Raw genomic sequence first — 22,914 nt, forward strand, 5'->3', positions numbered from 1 at the left:
AAGAGGAATTTATAATGATACAGTACTTTGTAGCCAGTTTGGATACAACCTTTGTTTCTTGAGCTTGGAGGCATAAACTGCACCATTTCCTGTTTTCCAATCCCTGCTGTGTCCTTGAAGTTTGAAAAATGCCAGCAAACAACACCTGGCTTTCAACAGTCAGTCTTAAAATTGTTGTGGGAAATTAAAAGCGAGGTGAAACAGATTACAGATTGAAAGGATGAATCATTTTTTTGAGGAAAAGGAAAAATGAATGGATATTCTGGAAAGGAAAGGAAAGGAAAGTGGAGCATTTAGTTGTTTTGGATAATGCACGAGATGTCGGAAAAACCTACCAAGATCCATCATGGAATATTGTTCTCTCAGTGATGGGAGAACAAGATCCATTTTGGGACAGAATTCAAGGGAATTTGAAATTGTTAGTATGAGCTGAGCTGAGATATGAGAAAAAGTTACCAAGAGCCATTAAGGAACTTTGCTCCCTCACAGTTGAGAGAGCAAGACTTATTCTTGGGACAGAGTTCAGAAAGAGGACTTGAAAATGTTATTATCAGAGGTTGGCAATTCAGAGAATTGGCTGAAATAGGGGGCAGCAGGGGGAGAAGAAGGAAGCTTGGGTTATAAAGTGTGTTAGATTGGGAGTGGGGTAAAAAGGGAAAATTGTTGTTTTTTCTCTAATAGGTATAACTGGAATGAAATTTGACTGTTTTATGGAACTTGCTGAAGCGACTGGGAGACACCGAGACATGGGGAGGACATGGTAGAAATAGAAGAGAAAAAGTTTAAATGTTATTTGGGGGGAAATGATGAAATGTTTAAATTCATGGATACCTTTGGGAAGTAGTTTTAGGCTAGGGAGAGAAATATAAGATAGTATGGTTTGAAATTACTGTAGATACAAGTTAGTAATAAAAGTTGAAATAGTAAATGAAGTTAAAATTTATGTGTTTTGAAAATTGTTAAAGATATATGAAAATTGCTAAAGTTGAGTTAAAAATGGAAATCAGTGAGGGGGGACCTGAGGGAGTCCACATAAAAATGTTTAGCAAAATAGATGGGTAAGATTATGTATTAGTATTGTTTTTTATTGTTTTTTCTTTTTCTTTTATTGTCTTTTCTTAGTATGTGTTTGCATTTTGTGTTTATTATATGTCTTATTATAAAAAGAATGAAAAAAATTAGAAAAAAAGACCAGTGTCAAATGTGGGTGGGGCCTGGAGGTTCCTCCATATGTAGCTATTCTGTCTCCTACCTTCCTTTTAGAACCAGTGTGGTGTAGTGGTTAAGAGCGGTAGACTCGTAATCTGGGGGACCGGGTTCGCATCTCTGCTCCTCCACATGCAGCTGCTGGGTGACCTTGGGCTAGTCACACTTCTCTGAAGTCTCTCAGCCTCACTCACCTCACAGAGTGTTTGTTGTGGGGGAGGAAAGGAAAGGAGAATGTTAGCCGCTTTGAGACTCCTTAGGGAAGTGATAAAGCAGGATATCAAATCCAAACTCCTCCTCCTCCTCTTCTTCTTCTCTTCCTCCTCTCACTTTCCTTATTTCACACATACACACACACTTTCACCTTATTCTCTCTTCCTTTTCCTTCTCACTCTCCCCTACAGCTACCACTACCCCAGAAACGCATTGGCAGCAATGCAAGCTGCTTTCAAAAGCCTAATTGCTGCATGTGGTGGAGGGGTGGTAGTGGAGGTTACAACCTGCAGGAGAGGAAGGCTAAACCTTATTGTTCCAGCTGTAACTGCCCCTCCCCTAAATGACAGCATTAACCATTAGGTTTAAAAACAGTTGAGAATGGAAGGGTGTGGGGTGAATGGGAAGGCCCCATGGGCTGGAGGTTCTCCCCCTTTTCCTTATGGTTACCAGGTCACAATGCTGCAGTGGCAGAATTCCCCCAACAGGGTCTAGATTCCAGTACTCAAAGAGGTCTTCCATCCTTTATAACCATCCAGCCATGAGATCTCTGCTTTAGAGACAGATATATGGAAGGTGATGGGGACAGTGTTTATCCCCAATTGCCCCACTTAAACACCTGAGGGGGGTGGGAAGGACTTAGGTTTAGCCAAAATGACATTTTAAGAACATTAATTCTAGCAGTGCTTTATAGATGTTGATTGTGTAAAGCAAAAAGCAAACTTTTTGGCCGGTTAGGGGGGAAAGGATTTAGTGGAACTTCATTGTGGGAAGGGGAAACCTAGTCATTTGCTTCCATGCATACATGCAGGAATGGATGAGGACAAATGGAGAGAGCCATGAACAAAACGTCACAGAACAATGATCCATCCAATAGAAGTTTGGAAATACACTCTCCTAGACTACAAATCCACTGAGCCAAAGTAAAGGCGAGTCCATAACAGTGTTCATTAACTGGGCACTGTTTATCATAGGCAGCTTGTGACTGTGAAGTTGTACTATTTATCATATGACCTTTGGGAGGTAGAAAATCTGTACCTACTTTGCATTCAATGAACTGATTCTTTTATTGTGCTGTTGGAAGGTCCTGACCCTCATTCTTCTTCTCATCCGTGAAGGAGGAGTACTGTGTCTCCTTTTGTGTGACTTGACTCCCTAATTTTGCTAACCTCGTGCCTGACATTATGAGATGCTGTGTGATTCTGGAACACTCACTGAAGATCAGCCATGCTATTGGTCTCTGTTACTAGGAAATTTCCATTTTCCAAGTTCCCACTAGCTTGTTTCCGATTCTATAAAAATAAGATGAAATATCCTAGTCTTCAGTAATGACATTAGCGAAGTCATATTCCGTGTTTGCCTTCAGTAGAAATTCAAGGTAGAACCCCAGAAATCCTGATATTAAATAACAAGATTTATAGGGATAAATAGTCCTGTACTGTATAGAGATGAGGGAGATTCAGTTTGCATTTAAACTTACCAAATTCATATTTCCATAGTAATATGTAATATGTGAACTGAAACAGTTATTGTACTTAACCAAATGTTGCAATGCAGTTTTCCAGTCAAGTAATGTGTACACAAAAATGAATGTACTGTGGCAAAGTGTGCATGCAAATGTTTATATTAGTGAAAATAATGCACAAAAATATAGTATGTCAGGGATTATTGCTTTGCAGAAATGTGTATTGGAGGCAAAACTGCATATAAAAATTGCATAATAGGAGACCATGCAAACCAATGTAGAAATGTGTAGAATGGAACTTTGGGGAAATGAAAAACTTAGAAAAACTTAAAAAAACCAATACTGGAATTTTCAGCCATCCTTACCTTCCAAGTCCCAGACTGCAGAATCTGGGACCGGCAGCCGTGTGACACCGGAAGTTGTGTCAACATAACTTCCGGTGTCGCTTTGCCCTTCTATGGGCACCAAAAATGGCCGCTGCCGGCTTCAAAAGTAGCTTCTACGCATGACCAGAAGTGCGTCGACGCAACTTCCAGTGTTGGCGGAGGCCATTTTTTGGTGCCCATAGATGGGCGGGGGGACACCGGAAGTTTTAACTATATGTGATCTTGGCTTTAGGTGCCATCCCCGGAATGTAATCCCTGCGTAAATTGCAGGCTTATTGTACTGCAGTCTGCTTTTAAGATTAGAAGAACTACCATGGAGAAAAAAATCAACACTCAAGCCAAGCAAGCCAATGTGGTGGTGAGGTTACAGGCTTGGAATGGAACCTGGAAGACTCTGTTTCAAATCTCCACTCATGGCCATGGAGGTCACTAAGTGTACCTTGGGCCAGTCTCTTTCTCTTAGCCCAACTACTTCACAGGGTTGCTGTGAGGATAAAATGGAGGGTGGGTAACCGTGTATACTTTCTTGAGCTCCATAAAGGAAAGGCAGGATATAAATGTAGGTTTTTTAAAAAAAGTTTTACAAAAATGCTGCAGCACGCTGCTGGAATCTCCCCATTTAGGAAATGTGTGTGTATGTGTCACAGATGGGGTGTTGGCTACTCCCGAGTAAGCACTCCACACATCCTCTGGATTTTCATAGTTTTATTGTGCATGCTATATACAGTGGTGAGATGTCTCAAATCATGTCTGCTCTGCATGGGGCAGAAGCCCACAATGGCGTCTCGTGGGCTCTGACCCCCCTTTTAAGACTGGGCATCCAAACGCCCCTCCTCCTTGCTCTATGGGTCCTCCGTGGTCCCAAAACAGGCTCCTGAGGTGCCGTTCTACTTACTCCCTCCTTTCCAGCCCCTGCTGAAGCTAGCTCCGCCCCTGCTTCCCTTCTCCCAGCCTGGAGCTGAGCCTCCAGGACTCTGCAGAGCCCTGGACCCTTCTTAACCCTTCCTGTTCCTGATTTGAACTCCCAGACTTGCTGCTGCTCTCCCATCTGATGGAAGTAAGCAGAGTGGGCTGCTCTCTGCAAGCCCTCTCTCTTACAGTATGTGTTGTGTGTGTGCATATGTGCATGCACACTCTTTTCAGTTTCTCATGACAGCATCTTGTAAATGATCCTTAAGCAGTGCATTTGACCATGGCCATCATATTGGTTTAAACTCAAAATCTCTGCTGTTTTTCATTGTAATGCTGGTTAGATTTAAATTAATGAGAAAGGTTCTTGTATGTCTAACAACGAGCCAATCGGTTTATTGCCTTTGATGCCAACAGGCCCAAGAAACAGCAACAATAGAACTGGGGAATTCGTCTGTGTGTACTTAGGAAATTCATGGGAAGCAACATGCTTAAAGGTGAACTTTCTAATGTGATTTTATATCCATGTTAAAAAGGAGGTCTTAGTAAGACAGCATCCAATTCAGTTAACTATCTACATAATCCTCATGTCAAGATACTGCTTCCATTCCTGGAGCAGATTTGTTGGATTTCTGGCACTCTTGTGCCTTTAGATTCATTCAAATATGGTTAATATAAACTAGGGCTATTAACATCTGCACTTTTTAATTCACTTTGAAAATATTCCCATTCTGTCTGGGTGAAAGCTTTCCCAGTTCTCAGCTACATTTTCAAAGCTACAGTTTCATCTTTTTTGGGGGGGGGGGAGGGAGTCAATATTGGTTTAAAATGATTGCATTGCTTTATGAAATAATAATTGGTGCAATGAATGTCAGGAATTCTAATTAATTTACATATGCATTAGAGTCCACTGTCATGAAAGACCTTACTTTGCTTTCCAGCACATGAAATTAAATATTTATTCCTGTTGTGATTTCATATATACATAGTTAATACCTCTCCCACAATACCACCTGCTCACCGCCATATGTCATATGCCTTAAAGTTCATATGTAACGCAGCCTAATGGCATTCAGGCTAACATGCTCCTGGAATGAGAACAGACAATTAGGTGAAATTACTTGGATCTTCAGGATATATCTACTTACATGGTATTAGTTCGCAGGAGTACTAAAAAAGCTGCCTAAAGCCTCAGGACATGATTATCTACAAGCCATTTCAGCTGGGGTATTTGCACTTAATTTGATCTATGGTTCATGCTCTTTTGAACTGCTGCGCTGGGATAGCTGAGCATAGTGTTGGCATTGTGGGTCTCAGCACCCATGAGAGAAAGGAAGAGAGAGATTGCAGCTTGGCTGCAACACAGCATTCAGCCAGCAGGCTCTGCCCCAATTGCCAGAATTGGGATCAGGCGTTCAATGTCATGTAGCAGCTCCCTGGTTGCATTACTACTCTGGTCTGTCTCTTGTATTGGACTTCAAGTCCCATGGAAGTCAGGGAAGATAATGCATTACAAGTGCACCTACACAGTTTTAAATGGTTAGCAAATACCATTAGTCTTCAATGGTGCTACTTTATATAGTAAAACTGCTAATGTTCAGGAACTTGATATTTGTTCATCTAGCAAATGTTTTCTGTTGACTTGAATAAAAATACAACAGTACCTGTATTGCAGTCTGTAAGTATTGCTCATGGATAATGCAGGGGGGGGGGATTGTATTATGTGACAAAGTTAATTCATGGTGTTTCAACATCTGATAGTGGGTTCTGCAAGGAAGAGTAATTGATTCAGTAGCTTCCCAGTACCTTGGATATGCCTGCCTGTGTGCAGCTGTTGCGTTTACCTTGAAAGTTTGCCAGCAAGCATCAAATAAGACATGAAAACAATAAGCTGGTGGTGGATTTGCTTGTTATTTATTTGGACTTAGTGGGGGGTTTTGTAGCAATTAGAGAACACTCAGAAAAACTATATTCTTTTCAAAAGTCTATGACAGTGTTTTTCAAACTTGTCATATTATTAGACTACAACCCCCATCATCTCTGACCACTGGTCCTGCTAGCTAGGGATGATGAGAGTTGTAGTCCAGTATCAAAACCTTTATTGGCATGACGAGTTGTAGTCCAACAACAGCTGGACAACCAAATTTGAAAAACACTGGCATATGATATTGATACACGCATAGGAGATGCCCATTGCTCCACCCTTTCTCAAAAGTTCCCTTTACAGACAGGAGGTAGGAAAAGAATTGCTAGGAGCTCCATTTATGTGGCTTTCTGGTAGCACTGGGCAGTCTAGGCTAGGGCATCCATGACTTAAATATGAGATCTCCATCATTGTTGCAAAGAACTGAGCTGCAAGACATTGGGAGTTCCATTTTTTTCTGCTGCCTGAAAGCAATGGGTGTTCCTAACTATGCAACCACCCAATCCTTCAAGATGGAACCATTGCTACCTCACCTACCAGTCTTCCTCAAAAGGAAGCCCTGTAGTAGCAGAGGTATCAGGAATGCAATTTACAGGCCTCCTTAAAGCAGTGTTCCTGCCTTAAAGTATATAGACCTTAAAGAAGAGGTCTCTGCCACTATAAACCCTCCTTGCCACAACACACTTCTCTTCAACAAATGTATATTTTGGTAGTGGCCTCACAGCTGTGAAATTTGAGATCCAGAAAACTCCAGTCCCTCAGTACTTTAAAATGGCCCTTTAAGAAATATCTCATGGATGAATATCACTTGGGCTGTAGAAAATATTGTGATCTGACTCAAATATTTTTTACTAGCGGGGAGTGGACAGTGCAGCCCAGGAATTCAAACAAACAAAACCAATATGATTTTCATATAGATTGTGTAATTTGTGAGTTTTGGGGCTGTGTACACACACACACACACACACACACACACACACAGGAAACCCAGATCCAATTCAATCTGTGTGTGTGCTAATGTTTATTTATTTCTTCTGCCATCTTGATTCAACATGGTGACTGGTGACCAACTATAGATGAAAACTGTCTCCTCCACTGGGAAACCTCATGGCAGATTGGGTAATACTATCTCCAGAGGCATCCAAATTGGCTCGGGTTTCAACTGTCACACCAAAAATTGAGGGGAAGTAATATCAAAGTCACATTTTGGTCTGCCATCTTAACTCAAAATGGCGGCCAGTATCCCAGCCTTGACAAAAAACCATTGCCTCCACCTCAGGAACCCTTATGCCAAGTTTGCAACCAGCAGTTTGGACCCATCATGACAAAAATTGGCCAAAGACATGCCAAAATCACATTTCTGACCACCATTTTGATTTAAAATGACAGCTAGTGTCCCACCATCAATGAAAACTGCTTTCCCCACTTCAAGTAACCCTTTTGCCAATTTTTATTGGGTATGTTGTAAACTGCTTTGGGTCTGGAAAGCATTCTGTAAGTCCATTAAATAAATGGATATGTAATTCTTAATCTTTGCAGATTAATAGGAAAGGTTTAATATGGGTCACAATGTTATGAGTCTTGGACTGGAAATAGGCGCCCCCCCCCCCACAAATTTAATATTAGGTACCTAGAGCTGCTGTTAAAAAGAAAATAATATTTAATATGCATGATTTCTCTGAAGTAAGTCCCACTGTGTTCTGTGGAGCCTATTCCTGGGTAAGTGTTCATAGGGTCCCAGTTTGATTCTCTCAGTGGCAACTGAATTCTTTCAGGCTGAAAGGAGCTGTCACAATGCAGAGGACAGAAAGCGATTTTGTTAAAAGGTTAAAATCAAAACCTTGAAATACAGAAGTACAGTATTTAGTGGTAACAGGACATAAATGGCAAGAATAAATAACAACGTTTGCCAATCTAGAATTATCTTCCTTTGTAACGTTCAATCTGATTTATTCCACCAATTAGTAAATGGATTGTGAATATGAAAATTTTAAAGTGGTTAAGTTGAGGCAATTCATCCTTTTCTGAAAAGGATAAAGCTGGAGCTTTTTGCATGTGTCGAACAGGAAGTTATCATAGTTATTTTATTGCACACTTTTAGCCTTATGCAAGATAATGCACAAAGGCTCTTAAATCTAAATGAAGGTAAAAACCACTGGAGTGAAAAGTGCCTCCACTCTTCAAGATATGCCAAAGAATGGGACATGGTAGATACCTGGGGAGGTTGGACAACAGTGACATGCTGACCTTTTGTGAATTTTAATCTGCAAATGCATTTGTGTTCAGGACTGCTAATGCTTTTAGTTGTTGTAAAGGCTTGTTCCTTGATTTTAGAGAGTTCAGAATAGAAGAATGTCACGAATCAGCACAATGCATGTTGCATAACAGATTGATCACGGCACCATCCAAGTCATATGGAGGCTTGATACTAAGCCTGTAGTAGTCAATGAAAGTTGTTTCTCTGGAGATGAATCAACTGGATTATGCAGGCTAAAAAATGGAAAAACCACATAGAGTTGACAGATAATACCCAATGATGAGAAGTGAAACATTTTAGAACAATTCAGTCTAGGGGTAATTAGACAGAAAATCTCATAAACAACAATGGTATTCTTGTAAAATAAACAATTGTGCCTCACTTCACAAGAATGTACTATTTGTTTTTCCACTGACATGGACAACAGTCCTACAAACTATAAGGCTGAATGAGTTATATTGACTTCAGCATTATTTAAGTAGCATAATTATGTACATGAATAAACCCTGTGTAGGCAAGGGGTGGGCAAGCATTTGTGAGTTAGTTTGACCCTTGGTTACTTTCTTTCACATATGAGCTCTTCAGCTGTTGATTTTATGACCCTCATTGCAGTGACTTTCTGTTCTTAATGGGAATTCCTAGGCAGGAACAGTAGGTTTTTGCAGCATGGTTGTACAGTTGTTTACACATGCACCTGAACTCAATAAACTGATGAATACCTAATGAAGGGTTTTCTAAGATATGCAGGATTAATAAATCTTAGCCCTAACAACTCATGCAGCTTTATAAATGAACAAAAGTAAATCTTTCTAACATCCCTTTTAGAATTAGGACTCCCATATCCCAATAAGTGTACAGAAGAGAGAATTCCAGGTAGTGCAGCTTGTCATGTCAAAGAGTGTCGGGGAGAGAGAAACCTGTGCCTCCTGTAGCTGTTTCTATTGGGAATAACTGGGTACTGAAAGGTACTGAAAGGTGCGAAAGATAAACTCACACCCCAGTTTTCCAGTGGCCCATGGAAGTATGCTTCCAGCAGAGTCAAAAGAAAATGTGCAACAGAAACTGACTTGGCTGAAGCAGGTCACCAGGAGTCGAAAGGTTTTTCCTCAACCTAGTCTTTAATTCCTGCAATCTGTATCCTTAGCAGTATACAGAAACAAATGGTTGGCTTTGCTTCAACAGAAAGGAAAATAAAGGAAACAAACTCAGAACTCTCTGTTAGCATCAAACCTTCTTCCAGAGACTTTAAACTAATTCCAAACATGCTTTATCAGTGCATTCACACTCCCCAAACTCCCACAGCGAAATGCTTCTCAACAGAGCCTTATATACACAGAGTAACACCCACGCTTTGGAGCAATTAAGCAAAAAACACTGACACCTGTTTCATCTGCACAGTTTAAAATGTAATGAACCCTAATCTTGAAAATTTGGTGACCTCTGCAACAGAAGAATAGTTCTTTTTTGTGTTAATTGAGGAACTGATACTATTGAGATGAAATTGACTCAAGTGTAAATGTCAACAGAATATGTTCCTATAGGGTTATAGCCAGTGTGAGAATCCCTACTTTGAGAACCTGCTGGCTGATTTTCACCAGCACTCTTAATATGAATTTTGTGGCATGTGAAATTTCTGTATTGGGGTTTATGAGGTGGAACACCTCCAGAAGGATACTTATGGCTTGCCATGTCAGTAATTTTCATATTACAAAATCCCTGAATGTGAGATGACATGATAACCTAATAAATCCTTTAAGCTATAATGGCTATTATTGGGTCAAGGTGAACTGGGCAGTTTTATACTACACTGTGTCAGTAGTACACTGTGTTAATGTACAATTAACATTGATGCGAAGATGAAAATAGGATAAGGTTTCTTCTTTGGGAAGGATTTGTCAGATTGCTTCTTCTGATTTGCAGTGAACACGGTTTCAAATAAATCCTTTTCACAAGCGATGTTTGGCCAGCCTTAAGGTATATTGTATTGCTAGTCCATGTATACAGTATTCCTGAAGGCTTCAAATAGAGATTCTATCTTCTGGTTTGCCTTTTAAATAGGTGGGCAGTCCTTTCCTGCAGCAATAATGTGATGCCTTGAGCAGCTTGCCATATGGATTGCACCATCCAGTAATGCTGATGAACATGTGTAGCATCTGGTGGTAGCTTTGGGGTTATCCACATTGTGGTAGCGATCTACATTGAGAGTGCACATCCCATTGAAATTAATGCAGTGCTGACAAACATGTACATTTGGATGTCATTCTGATGTGCATTAAATCTCTGTTTTCTCCTGTCTTTGTGTAGCTTGTGGAAGAGTTTGCATGTCTTGTTGCTGATTATTTCTCCTCACAAAAATTGACTGCAGTATTTTGCAGGTTTGCTTGTCATCTGTTGTGCTGTTTGTGCACATAGTAATAATAATAGACTACTTCTGTGATCTGTGAACTTTCTTTTATTGCATTCCCTTAATGTGATCTGTTAAACGTACATATTAGAAGCCCAAGGAGATGTATGAATTAGGCCCAAGTGACAAAAGATAAATATGAACCAGCCCTTAGTTACCATAGTTTCAAAGAAAATTACTGCTTATCAGCTCTCAATCAGACAGCCAATTAAGCATCTTTAACTTCTTTCTAGCAAATTGGATTTCTGTCAAGTATCTTCAACATTTTTACTTCCAAAGTAGATTTTACAGGGGAGAGGGATTTCTTTGTTCAATTGATAAAGGACACTTGTTTCAGTTTTTTAAAGCATTTAAAGCATTTTACAGTGGTACCTCTACTTACAAATTTAATGTGTTCCAAACGCACATTTGTAAGTAGAAAAAATTTGTAAGTCGAATCCCATAGGAATGCATTGGGAGAAAAAATTCGTAAGTAGAAAAAATCCTATCTAAACCGCATCCAAGATGGCGGACGGAGCTCCATTTGTAAGTAGAAACATTCGTAAGTAGAGTTATTCGTAAGTAGAGGTACCACTGTACTTGTAAAACCAAAATTTAGAAATAGTGATTGGCAAACTCTGCTCTTCCTAGATACATGATACAAGTCTCTTTCCTTTTTCTTTTTTTAAAGAGCATAACCTGGATTATTATTTTTGAGCAACTCAAGGCTTGGAAAAACGATGCACCTTGTCCCATCCGTCCTCCCTGTCCCAAAATCACACCCTATCATACACTCCCTGAACTTCCTCCTTTGGAAACCTGGCAAGCAATGGTAGTAGCATCGCTACTGGGAGTAGAGGGAGAAAGGAGAGAAGGGAGCTTTGTACCTTCCCTCCCTTCATCTTAGTACCCTAGCAGTGTTCTGATTAGGAGCCTGCTGGGGTACAAAACCCAAAGGGTTCTGGAAGGTGGAGTTCTACTGTTATGAATTAGGGATCCTGGGTACCAGATTTCTCTCTCCCTAATTTCTAGAGTTAGTAAATGTAAGAGATTACAAAATGCTTTAAGTCTTCACCCAGGTGCAAGGCAGCTTAAAAGTATAAAAATGCAGGCTGAAACAGTTTCTTGGCCCGGAATTGCCTGAGGAGAAGAACAATCATGTAGTTTGTACAAAGGAAGGTAATGGGCAACTGACACAAGCATTCACCCTGTAACAGAGGAGTGCGAGTCCCTCTTCCCAAGAGGGGATGAGGAGCCAGGATCAGAATTTCAGTGTACCATGATGTAAGCTGGGAGGTGGGAGGTAGCCTGGGTAAAGGGGTGTGATGTCACCATAGGGAAAAATGTGTCCTTTTAAAGCAGAGGTTTCTAAGAAGGTGGGGAGGCCTCAATGCGGGGCTGGCTGGGAGAGGCTGCATGCAGAGACTGGGGGACATGGCTAGCTACCACGCTTGCAGAAGCTAATAAGGAGAGCAATAAGAGATACTACTGTATTGGAGTGTAGAGTTCTGCACTCCCTCCATTTAAAACTCAGGTGTAAATATGTGTAAATAAACCATATATCTTAAAGACATTGCAGTCTCCGCCGTGGCTATTCCAAAGAACACAAACCCTGCTTAAGTGCCAAGACACCTGGAATTTTGCTACTGCTGAAATTGGGGTGGCCAGTAACTCTACCCTAGGGCTGTAGCTGTTCCTCATACCTTCTCCTGGCACTCTCTCACTGCTGTCCCCACCACCTTTTGACAGGCTTTTTATCTGAGCTGGAAAAAAAATTCAAGGGCCTCAAACCCTTGCCATTCATCAGAGGCAAGTGTTGTTGTTGTTGTTTTTTTTGGGGGGGGGGCAAATTCCTCAAGTGCCTCTCCATGCCAGACCTGTTATCCAACACTTCAGTCAACTTGGGAAAAGAGGGAGAGTTGTCTCATGCAGGGTGATTACGCATAAGCCAAGAACACCAGGAGGGAACTGAATGCATAAAGAATATTATAGATATACTGAAGGAAAATAGGATAGCTTTGTCTGGCAAGCTGAAATGTAACCTGAAGCTCTATCATGCCTTTAATTTTAAAACCAAACACACCACATTGTACTTTGCTCAAGAGATACTAAACTTGCTATAAAGAACTGCACATATCAGATCTCTGCCACAGCTGCAGACACCCCAAGTCACAGTGAAGGAATGGTGGCAATTTGCAGTGAAAAATTGATTGCAGTCTGTCCCTGAAGAGAGAAGCAGCAGCAGCCTAGAATCAGACAACTCTTGCTTCTAGTCTGTCACTGAACAAAATAAAGGTAGCTCTCTCTTTGTTTCCAAATGGCCCAGTTTTGCTCATGATTTCCTTTTCCCTGTTGAGTTAAGGCACTGATTCCAGAGTGTTTCCTGCTAGGTATTCTGTTGGTTTGTTTACTTTACAAGGAACACTTAAAACATTTAAGGATAATTGAAATAAACAGGGGAAAATATTAAAACACATCATGTCTGGATAGGCTTGTCTAAACCAAAAATATTTTAAGCAAGTGCCAAAAAGGTGCTTGCCCTAATGGCAATAAGCAGGAAGCTCCAAAGTGTAGTTGCTGCTAGACTAAAATATTTATTTCTTACATCATGTCGCACCTGTAACAGTGCAAGTTCTGCAGTTGAGTGGGCACATAAAGGGCAAGGCAGCCCCCATTAAGGACTTGGGATCTCTATTGACCTTTCAGGATCACCTTCTTGTCTTCAGAATAACTGGCTCTCATAGGGCCTACACAATTGTCTCTCTCCCCGCCCCCATGAGCAATGCCCCTTCTCCAGTTAGTACTGCTCCAATGATAGCCTTGTTTCTACAACAGCTCTGCTATCACTATTCAAACACAATTGGGTCCTTGGAGGAGAAATCTTGTTAAAGGGCAAACCTTTCAGTGGAGCAAAACCTCATTCACCTAATTTGAAAAGGGAGAGGGGGGACATTAACTCAATACACTTCAAAGGAAAAATAAATAAAATAATTTATTAAAATGGAGGGTGGCTGCTGCGTTACATACAGGCAACCACACTACACAGAGATTGCTGCAGGATATACTGTGTGAAGCAGCTTCCGTTTATTACTGATACAATTTGCCAATATGCATATCCAGGACAAAGCCTTTAACAGTTGTTGCTATTATATTCAGTCTTTGCTCAACTTACCTTGTTGACACCCATTGAAATAAAAGTCCAAAATACTCCAAAACTCCTCAAATGATTATTCGATTTCAGGTGTGTGCACAGATTTCTGGGTTTGTTTTGGCCAGCAGTTAATAGTCCAGATGCCCAGCCATAGAAGTTATTTTTCTAATATGGGCATCTGGTTCCTTGGCACACATACTTGGCTTGGATAAAGGCAGGGACACTTAGCAGACTGGCTATCCACTTTGTAACCATTAAAAGGGAATGAATACTGCATTGTGCTGGCCCTACGCCTGCTATTTACTATTATAGCTTACCAGGGTGCAATCTGCAGGAGAAGCTGAGATAAGGAGTGGCCACAGAGCAGAAAGGTCCTCCAAAGATTTAGCAATATAAGGAAAGTAGCTGCTAAGCAGCATCCTTTCCTTGTTGACAGCCTGCACTGCTTTTACTGTAATTTTGACTGAGAGTATACCTGTTTGAAAGCAGGTACCAGTTGTGAAAGTAGTGTGTACCCCATGGGGTCCTGCTGCTGCATTCCTTGGTTTGGGTGCAAGAAGATCACTAGTACAAGGTGGCAAGCTGCCCTGAAGCAACTGGTGCATCACTGAGCAAGTGCCACCCTGGTTTGTATCTCAGTGATGGTGCACATCCTTTTTATGCAGGAGTGTTCCGAGATGGGGGTGAGGGGCGGCCCACCCCAGGTGCCATTCCAAAGGGTGTGTGTGACAAAATGCTGACCCCCCAATCGGCGGCACCCCCAGGATGCTTGCCACACCCCCTGGGATGAGCGCCGCTCTGGGTACCAGAGTAGGTTGCTCTGCCTGTTTGTATGCAGAAGGTCCCCGGCCCTGGTGTGGCCAGGTAAGTCTGAGAAAAGCCTGAGACCCTTGGAGATCTGCTGCCAGTTAATACGGGCAGTACTGTATTGAGCTAGATGGTCAGACTTGCTATAAGGCAGCTCCCTATGTCTTTAAGTATACCGTAGTTAAATTATATGCCACTTTTACACACTTCCCAAAGTGGCTCACAATAAACATAAACATTATCTTTTCATGATTTGTAACATATTGTGCTTTGAATTTACTGATACGCTTTTAAATAAACATTTAGCATTGCAAAGCGTATCAGTAAATTCAAGAAGGGCAAAATCAAACACTCAGTGAACATAGGATACATTTAGTGTTACACCGTAGTAATCTAGACATAATGCATAACAAGGGCAAAGCAAAATAATAAAGAAGAAGGGGGGGGGGAGCTAATCCACACTACCAGTTCTCATCTTGCTGCTCTCCAACAGGACGCGGTGGTGTGGTGTAAATGAAGTTCAGAGAGCTCCTTCCTCTTTTCAGCACCATTCATTATTAGGTTTACTGGGGACAGCTCCCTGCTCTCAAGTGCAGCTGTAAGAAAGACATCGGTTTTCTCAGCTGGTCTAATATGCTTCCTGCATCTAAGCAGCTCAAAATGTCAGTGTTTCCCTCTGAATTACTTCATACTGTCTTGCATCACCATACAACCTCTCTGCACCGAGAAGTGCAGACCCTTGCCCTCCTGCTGGACCTTCAGGCGTTGGGAAAAGTTGTATTCTTAATTATCACCACCACCAGCTTTTCTCACCAGATGGCTTCCATATTGGATCATTTGCTGCAGGACTCTTGTGTGGGTCTGCTCTTTCATACCCCAGGAATAATGGAATACCCTCAAACACACTATTTCTGGTCTACCTCATTTATTCAGGATAACACATATAAAAAAACAGTAAAAAGAAGTGCACAATAATAAAAAAATATTATTAAACACAGCAGAATGCAGAGCAGCAGTTAAGTTTTATTTCACATGCATTCCAGTGTGTTAGAAAGAACAGTGCTGTGTGAGCAGTAGGATATTTTGAAGAATAGAAGGGACTAAGGCTGTCTAAAATGATGCCCATTGAAAAGAAAAAAGTATTTTTTCAGCCTACTGTGGAAACAGGGGACATTGGATGGGGAGGATTATCCAGCAGATGTGAACTTTAAGCAATATTCTGAATATGGAGGAATAAAGTGGGGTATGTGGTACAACTGCTGACTCACAACTGATTGAAATGTGATGCTTTCTGATGAATCAGACCACTTGACCATCAAGTCCAATATTGTCTACTGCTCTAACCGGAAACAGGTATCGTTAGCCCTTTAACCCCTTCAGATCCTTTTAACTGCAGATGCCAGGGCTAAACCTAGGACTCATGAAATCAAAACATGAGCTCTGCCACATGCCCCTCTACTGACAATATGGATTGTTTAATTGATTTGTGTGCCAGACTTATCTAACGGACATGTGGTATTATTTTATTATATGTACCACTGAAGCAGTCACAAAATTAAAAGACGCCTGCTTCTTGGGAGAAAAGCAATGACAAACCTAGACAGCATCTTAAAAAGCAGAGACATCACCTTGCTGATAAAGGTCCATATATTTAAAGCTATGGTTTTCCCAGGAGTGATGTATGGAAGTGAGAGCTGGACCATAAAGAAGGCTGATCGCCGAAGAATTGATGCTTTTGAATTATGGTGCTGGAGGAGACTCTTGAGAGTCCCATGGACTGCCAGAAGATCAAACCTATCCATTCTGAAGGAAATCAGCCCTGAGTGCTCACTGGAAGGACAGATCATGAAGCTGAGGCTCCAATACTTTGGCCACCTCATGAGACGACAAGACTCCCTGGAAAAGACCCTGATGTTGGGAAAGACTGAGGGCACAAGGAGAAGGGGACGACAGAGGACGAGATGGTTGGACAGTGTTCTCGAAGCTACCAACATGAGTTTGACCAAGCTGCAGGAGGCAGTGGAAGACAGGAGTGCCTGGCATGCTCTGGTTCATGGGGTCACGGAGTCGGACACGACTAAACAACTAAACAATAACAACCACTGAATCGTGCATAACTATAGTGGTTTTATGAATGGGGGAAATAAAATTAGTAGCTTTGCGAAATAATCCACTCTCAATTTAGATTTTCAATTAAGTTTCTACCTACGAGATTAGAGCTAGAAAATTTAAAAATAAACCATTGGATAACTTCTTGTGAACTGAGGATGCCCCCCCCCCATATTATAAATCAAATATTCCATTATTACTGCTTGCAGAACCTCAAATGGAACCTCTCAGGATGCCAACTGCATTCTAACTGCAACATTAGGCCCCCAGGTTGCAAAAACTGCAGGCAAACGCTTGTACTACAAGTAGAAGAGACACAAGAGTAATGCTTTGTTCTTGCAGAATTTTAATAATGCCTAATGTAAATTCCACTTTTCAATAAAGTGTTGTTCTTCTAGAAAGTGCATCATAAAGTTCAGAATTGGCCTCATGTACAATGCTTGTAGCAAATTATATTATGGATACACCACATCTTGATAATCTATAATAACTTCTACCTGTGACACCTACCATGTTTGGTCTAGAGAGCAAATCTCCCAAACAGCCAGGCTTCTAAAAGCAAGCACATACCAATCTGCCCCTGTGATGCCCAGTCAACTCTGCTCAAGTGGCCTAAGTAGAAGCCTGAAAACCTTGCATGATGCTGAAAATTGCTGCCTGGAAGTGGTGCAGGCCTTAGGATGCTTCCACATCTTACCTTAAAAAGACAAAAGTAGGTTCACCCTCCCAGTCTGGACCTATTAAAGAAATACCAACAGCTGGGTGTGGGTAGAATGGCACCCTAATCTGCTAATCAAAGCAGCCCAGCCCATTAAGAGTCCTGGATCAGGCCAATGGTTCAGCATCCTATTCTCAGTAGCCAACCAGATTCCTGTAGGAAGCCTGCAAACTACACTCTCCCCACCTGCAGCTGGTCTTCACACACACTAACAAAATAATGAGGAATTTCTACCTGTGAGGACAAATACTATTTTTTTCACACTGTCCACAAAAGTTACCAGGACTTAGTTAGCTGCAATGCTAAGCTTGGTAAGGCTTCTTCCATTCTCCACTGCCTCTGTAGTGAAGGGTTGAGGCTGACTCCACAAGTCCATGAGAGCCGCTGTGGTGCAGTGGCATTATCATAGCCAAGAGGCACAAATATTGCTGATCCAAGGGCCTGGGAGACCAGGGTTCGAATCCCCATTTGGCCAAGAATGGGTGACCTTGGGCCAGCCTAACCCGCCTCAAAGGGTTGTGGGGGTGGAGAGGGGAGAGCTATGTGCACCATTATGCGCTCTTGGGGGAATAAAATGAAGAACCCCCAAATTACACTCGCGTGGAGACACATGCCTACTCTCCTCCTCTTCCAGGCCCCTTGCTCCCCGGTACTTCAGCGTCAGCGCTCCCCCACCCGTTAACTCTGACAGGGAAGGGCCGCGGGAGGAGGTTCCCCTCAGAGGTCGCGCACCGTCTACCTGCGGCCGCGCCACGTGAGCACCATTATCGCCCCGGGCGCGCGAGGTCACGGGGCCCTCGGCGCCTCAGGCGCGGCTCCGCCTCGCGAGCGCTCCTCCCTCGCCGGCCTCGTGGCGGTGCCTTCCTGGGCGTCCTTTCGAAGCTCGTCCCTCCGGGGTGGTCCTCCTCTCTCGGAAGCTCCACTGCAGCAAGAAAAAAAGCTGCTCCCGCTTGCCGGGGGAAGAGTTCCCCAGGCCGCCGCCGCGGTTGGCCAAAGCCGAACTGTAGGGGAGGAGCCTGGGCTTTAATGCACCATCAGGTTCCAGTAAAGCCGCCGCCGCCGCCACAGCACAAGCCCGAGCAGCTTGCAGCAGCAGCAGCGACGACTCGCGCTCCGCCAGCCTGGGCTGTTCGGCGGCGCTTTGCAGCAGAGCCCAGCCCGCGGCACTCCGCGCCCCACCTCCCGCCTGCCTGCCGCAGCGGCGCCAGTCCTCCTGCCTCCCCGGAGAGAGAGGGAGAGAGACCCCCGCCTCTCCACCCTCACCGCCTCGGGCCGTGGCTTCACGGAACACCCGCCCCCCTCCGCACTGAAATAATTAAAGAAAAAGAGAAGAAGAAGAAGAAACCCAGCGAGGAAGAAGAGCCTTGACGCCGGAGCTGTGCGATCTTTGCAGGAGCGGACACCATTTTGTGGCTAGCGGCAGCCTGACTTGCTGCATGCGGAGGAGAGGTGGGCAGCCAAAAGGGGAACCTGTTGGGCGTCGCGATCGGGAAGTCGCCCAGCTGCGGCACTTCTTCGCCCTGGAATTGGGGGTTGTAGCAGCGTCCCTGGGAATCGGATCGTGCGCGGCAGCGGCAGCCTTGGGAAGAGGAGGAGGAGGGAATTCGCAGGTTGTGCAGCAGCAGCAACCGCAACGTCGGCAGCAGCACCAGCAGCAGGCGGCGAAGGGGAATTGGACCTTGCGCATCCCCATTCCTGGGTGGAGGCGAAGGAGATTTGCACCTTTGCGTCAACGGCACGAAGAGAAAAGCATTTGGACCTTTGCAACAGCAGCGTCCCTGACAGGAGGAGGAGGAGGTGAAAGCTTGCTTGCATATATATAGATTACATATATATATACATACACGTACATATTTCCCCCCCTTGCAGGGCAGGAGCATGTTGGTTTCGATGCAGCTCCCCTTCCCTCCTGTCCACTGATCCCAGGCTTGGTGGGGCGATGATGGATACTTGCCCGCTTGTTCTCACTTCCCACAAAAGTAAGCCCGCTGTCAATGGAGGAGGACATTGATACCCGCAAGATAAACAACAGTTTCCTGCGCGATCACAGCTATGCAACAGAAGGTAATGGATGGCCCAGCCGCTTTTTTTTGGGGGGGGGGAGTAAATAAATAAATAAATAATGGGGTGGGTGAAGAAGAGAGGCAGTCCACTGCGGGGAGGCTCCTTGCCAAAGAGCAGCTCCGAGTCAGCAGCACAACGGCGCTGCGCTTGGCGACAAGATCGGACCTAGCGGGGCAATAGCGGGGAATTGGTGGCGTGGTTGTTTGGTTTGGCAGCTGTGCTGGCAAGACGCGCCATAGGGCGCCGGTGCCTGGGAAGCTGGGGCCCCGAGCAGCAGGTGGATCAGGGCGGAAGATCCCTCGAGCACTGGTCGAGGGCGCCTCCGGTTCATTGGGGCCCTGATCGCACCTCGGCGTGCTCCGCTCCCCAGGTGTCTGCAGCCTCCCCTTGCATCCGGTGTTTGCGCTCTCTCTCGGCTGCTACCTCTTAATGCTCGGGGAAGTGTAAATTAATGACTGGTTGCTTACAAGGCAGGAATTGGGCCGGTTCACTCTGCTGGGGGGCTGCGTTACCCAAGCTCGGCAATGCAACGATTCAGCGCCAGGGAGGGTGGGGGTAAACCCTGGATGTATCACGATGACGACAGACCCAAGCTGTTTCTCGTGGAAAGGGCCAGGGAGCTGTAAGGCAGGTGTCGACATGCTTACGGGAAACGAATGCAATGGTAGGTAGCCGTGCTGCAGAGTCGATTCCGTTGAATCAACTGGGAGTGGAAAGGAAAAGGGGGTTAAAACAGAGGTGTCGTGGATGAAGGGAAAGAAATGGCTTCACTGGGCCTGGTTTTCTCACTGATAATGGGTCCTTGTCTTGCGGTCTCACCCCCCCCCCCCCCTTTCAATTCATCAGAGTCTTCAGTGAGCCACTACTGAAGATATTGAGCCTTGGCTCTGAATATAAAATGGAGAGACAGGATGGTGGGGAGGGAGGGTAAAACAAGGATTTACTTGAAATAGGTAGTGGGGGGAAGGAGGGTGGAATCTAAACTTAGCTCCTCTGTGATTTACTTAATCTGCAAATAAATCCCAGGAGGGTTGGAGGTAGCTGCATGTGGCTCTGGCTTGTTCCTGTAGTTCCGTTCCCAAGTACCCTGTTTCTCATATTTTAAGACATACCCATAAAATAAGCCAGAGCAGGATTTTTAAGCATTCAAGGAATATAAGCCATACCCCGAAAATAAGACATAGTGATAGGCGCAGCAGCAATGCCGGCCGCGGCAGGAGGAAGAGGAAAAAAATAAGACATCCCTTGAAAATAAGCCATAGTGTGTTTTTTTGAGGAAAAAATAAATATAAGACATGTCTTATAATATGAGAAACACGGTATGTGAGCCCACCACTGGGCCATGCAGTGGTGATGGTGGAAATAGGAAATGGGGTCTTGTGTCTGAAATAGGCGTTGGTATTCTTGGGGTTTGGCCAAAATCTTTAGGTTGGCAGTGATTTTTTTGCTTTCAAGACAAGAAGGTTTATGGAGGGCGGAAATTGGGTACCACAATACCTGACCTCCCAAATGTGTTTAGGGTTTAGGATTGATTGTTAAATCCTCTGGGAATTGTAGCTCTGTCAGGGGAATAGAGGTCTCCCAAGAGCTCTCAGTGCCCTTAACAAAATATAGTTCCCAGCATTCTTTGGGGGAGGTCACGAGTGTTTAAAGTGGTATGATACTGCTTTAAATATATAATGCAAATGGGACCTTGGTTGGAAACAACTCTGTTTCCATTTAGACAGTGGAAATAGCCAGAGCAGGCCAAGATATGCAGAAGGCTACAATAATGTGGGCAGATAATAGGTTGGGGCTGCAGTTGGTACCTGGGAGTAAGTCCCATTGAACTCACAGAGACTTACTTCTGAGTAGATGAGTTTAGGATTTGACTGTTCCTGTACATTACAAATGGTTGCTTAAAAAAATAAGAGTTTTATTGCTAAAACTGGGTCATGATTGAAGCCTTCTATTGGATGAAATGGGGAAAGGTTCTGCTGTTCTGTTGGAGGCAGTTTATGTAAGTTAATCAAAAAGATCCATTTAATCCTTTGTGGTAAATTAGGCGGTACTCAAATGTGTGGCTGTCTTAACTGTCATAACTTCAAGGCCTTCTAAGCCACCTCCTCAGGCTACTGCTTGACTGATTCCCCCAAGGATTGCCCTGCTAGAACTTCCCTAGGAATCTGATCACTGATTCCAGCAATAATTTAAAATCTGCATAATTCTGAACACACCTACTTACAGTATATAGAAATGGCTCTTAAAAAGATAGCCTATTCCCAGGGAATTTTAGGTATATTAGTTAACTTATGTATGTGTGTCTGCCTCTTACTCATGCAGAACAAAGCAACACTTTGATATTTCTGAGCAAAATGGAGAATGGATAAAGATCCAAGGAATTTGGTGTTTTTCTTCCCCACACAGAAAAACTATGAGTAAGACATTCCATTGCAGCCTTTATGCTGGCTGTTCTAAGTAGGATGAATTGGATTTTCAAGTGAAGATGGTGTTGTATTAACAGGGGGGATATGGCATCTCCCCCCCCCCCCCCCGTAACCTGTTGCTAGTTGGAAACAGTATAGGGTTGTCTTTTAAGGCATGCCTTGAATCCTATACTTCTGTGCAGAGCAAATAATGTAGGCCTATAGTCCATCATCATCAATAGGCAATAGTTAAAATAATTCCTTAAGCAGCTCCACCCATTTTCAGTGCAAGCCCTGTACACACTATGACCCAATTCACAAATAACACTTAAGCCAAACCATGGCTTACCTTGAATGAGCAAAACATTGGGTTCCTGGAGAGAAGGTTGAGACCTCCAGGCCTGCTGCAGTGAGGCAAGTCAGAGCTTGGCTTAGTGTTATGTCAAAACCTGGGCTCATGGTTTATCTCACTCCTGATAAGCTTCAATCTATAGCCAATGTTTGTTTTATCGCCCTCCACATGCATTTTGTATGAAGCAGCTAAACCACAAGCCTCGGTTTGTATGTAATGCTATGCCCAACCATGGCTTAGTTTACAGCTGTGTGTCAGCAGCAGGAAGACTGGCGGAGGAGCAAGGTGGCCATGATCTTTTATCTCAGAGCTGCTCATTTGTGCTAAGCCATGGCTTGGCTTAGCATTATTGCAAACTGGGCCTGTGTGATACAGTTACATTGCTGCCACAGTATAGGTCTCTGTGTGTATATATGGCAATCTGCTTTTTAAAGGTAAGGAATCATTCTCGAATCCTGCTTGCGGATTTCCCATGGGCATCTGGTTGACCTATCACTGTGAGAACAGGATGTTGGACTAGATGGGCCATTGGCAGGATCCACCAAGCTCTGCTTATGTTATTATG

At 43.5% G+C, this 22,914-nt stretch overlaps 1 protein-coding gene across 3 annotated transcripts in view; it reads left to right on the top strand.

The window, feature by feature from the left end:
- The window catches only part of PPP2R2B (protein phosphatase 2 regulatory subunit Bbeta), a 228,960-nt gene that overhangs the window by 43,951 nt on the left and 162,095 nt on the right, over positions 1-22,914 (top strand). The window contains exon 1 of one of the 3 annotated variants that reach the window (XM_035105327.3): positions 18,450-19,592. The exons of the other annotated variants lie outside the window; for them this stretch is intronic. Within the exon in view, the coding sequence (XP_034961218.1) occupies positions 19,523-19,592 (70 nt within the window). The 5' untranslated portion in view covers positions 18,450-19,522. Of the gene's footprint in view, positions 1-18,449; positions 19,593-22,914 lie in introns of those variants that run through there. 3 annotated transcript variants of the gene reach the window in all.

The sequence above is a fragment of the Zootoca vivipara genome, chromosome 2 (genome assembly GCF_965207765.1).
Source record: "Zootoca vivipara chromosome 2, rZooViv2.hap1.1, whole genome shotgun sequence".
NCBI lineage: Eukaryota > Metazoa > Chordata > Lepidosauria > Squamata > Lacertidae > Zootoca > Zootoca vivipara.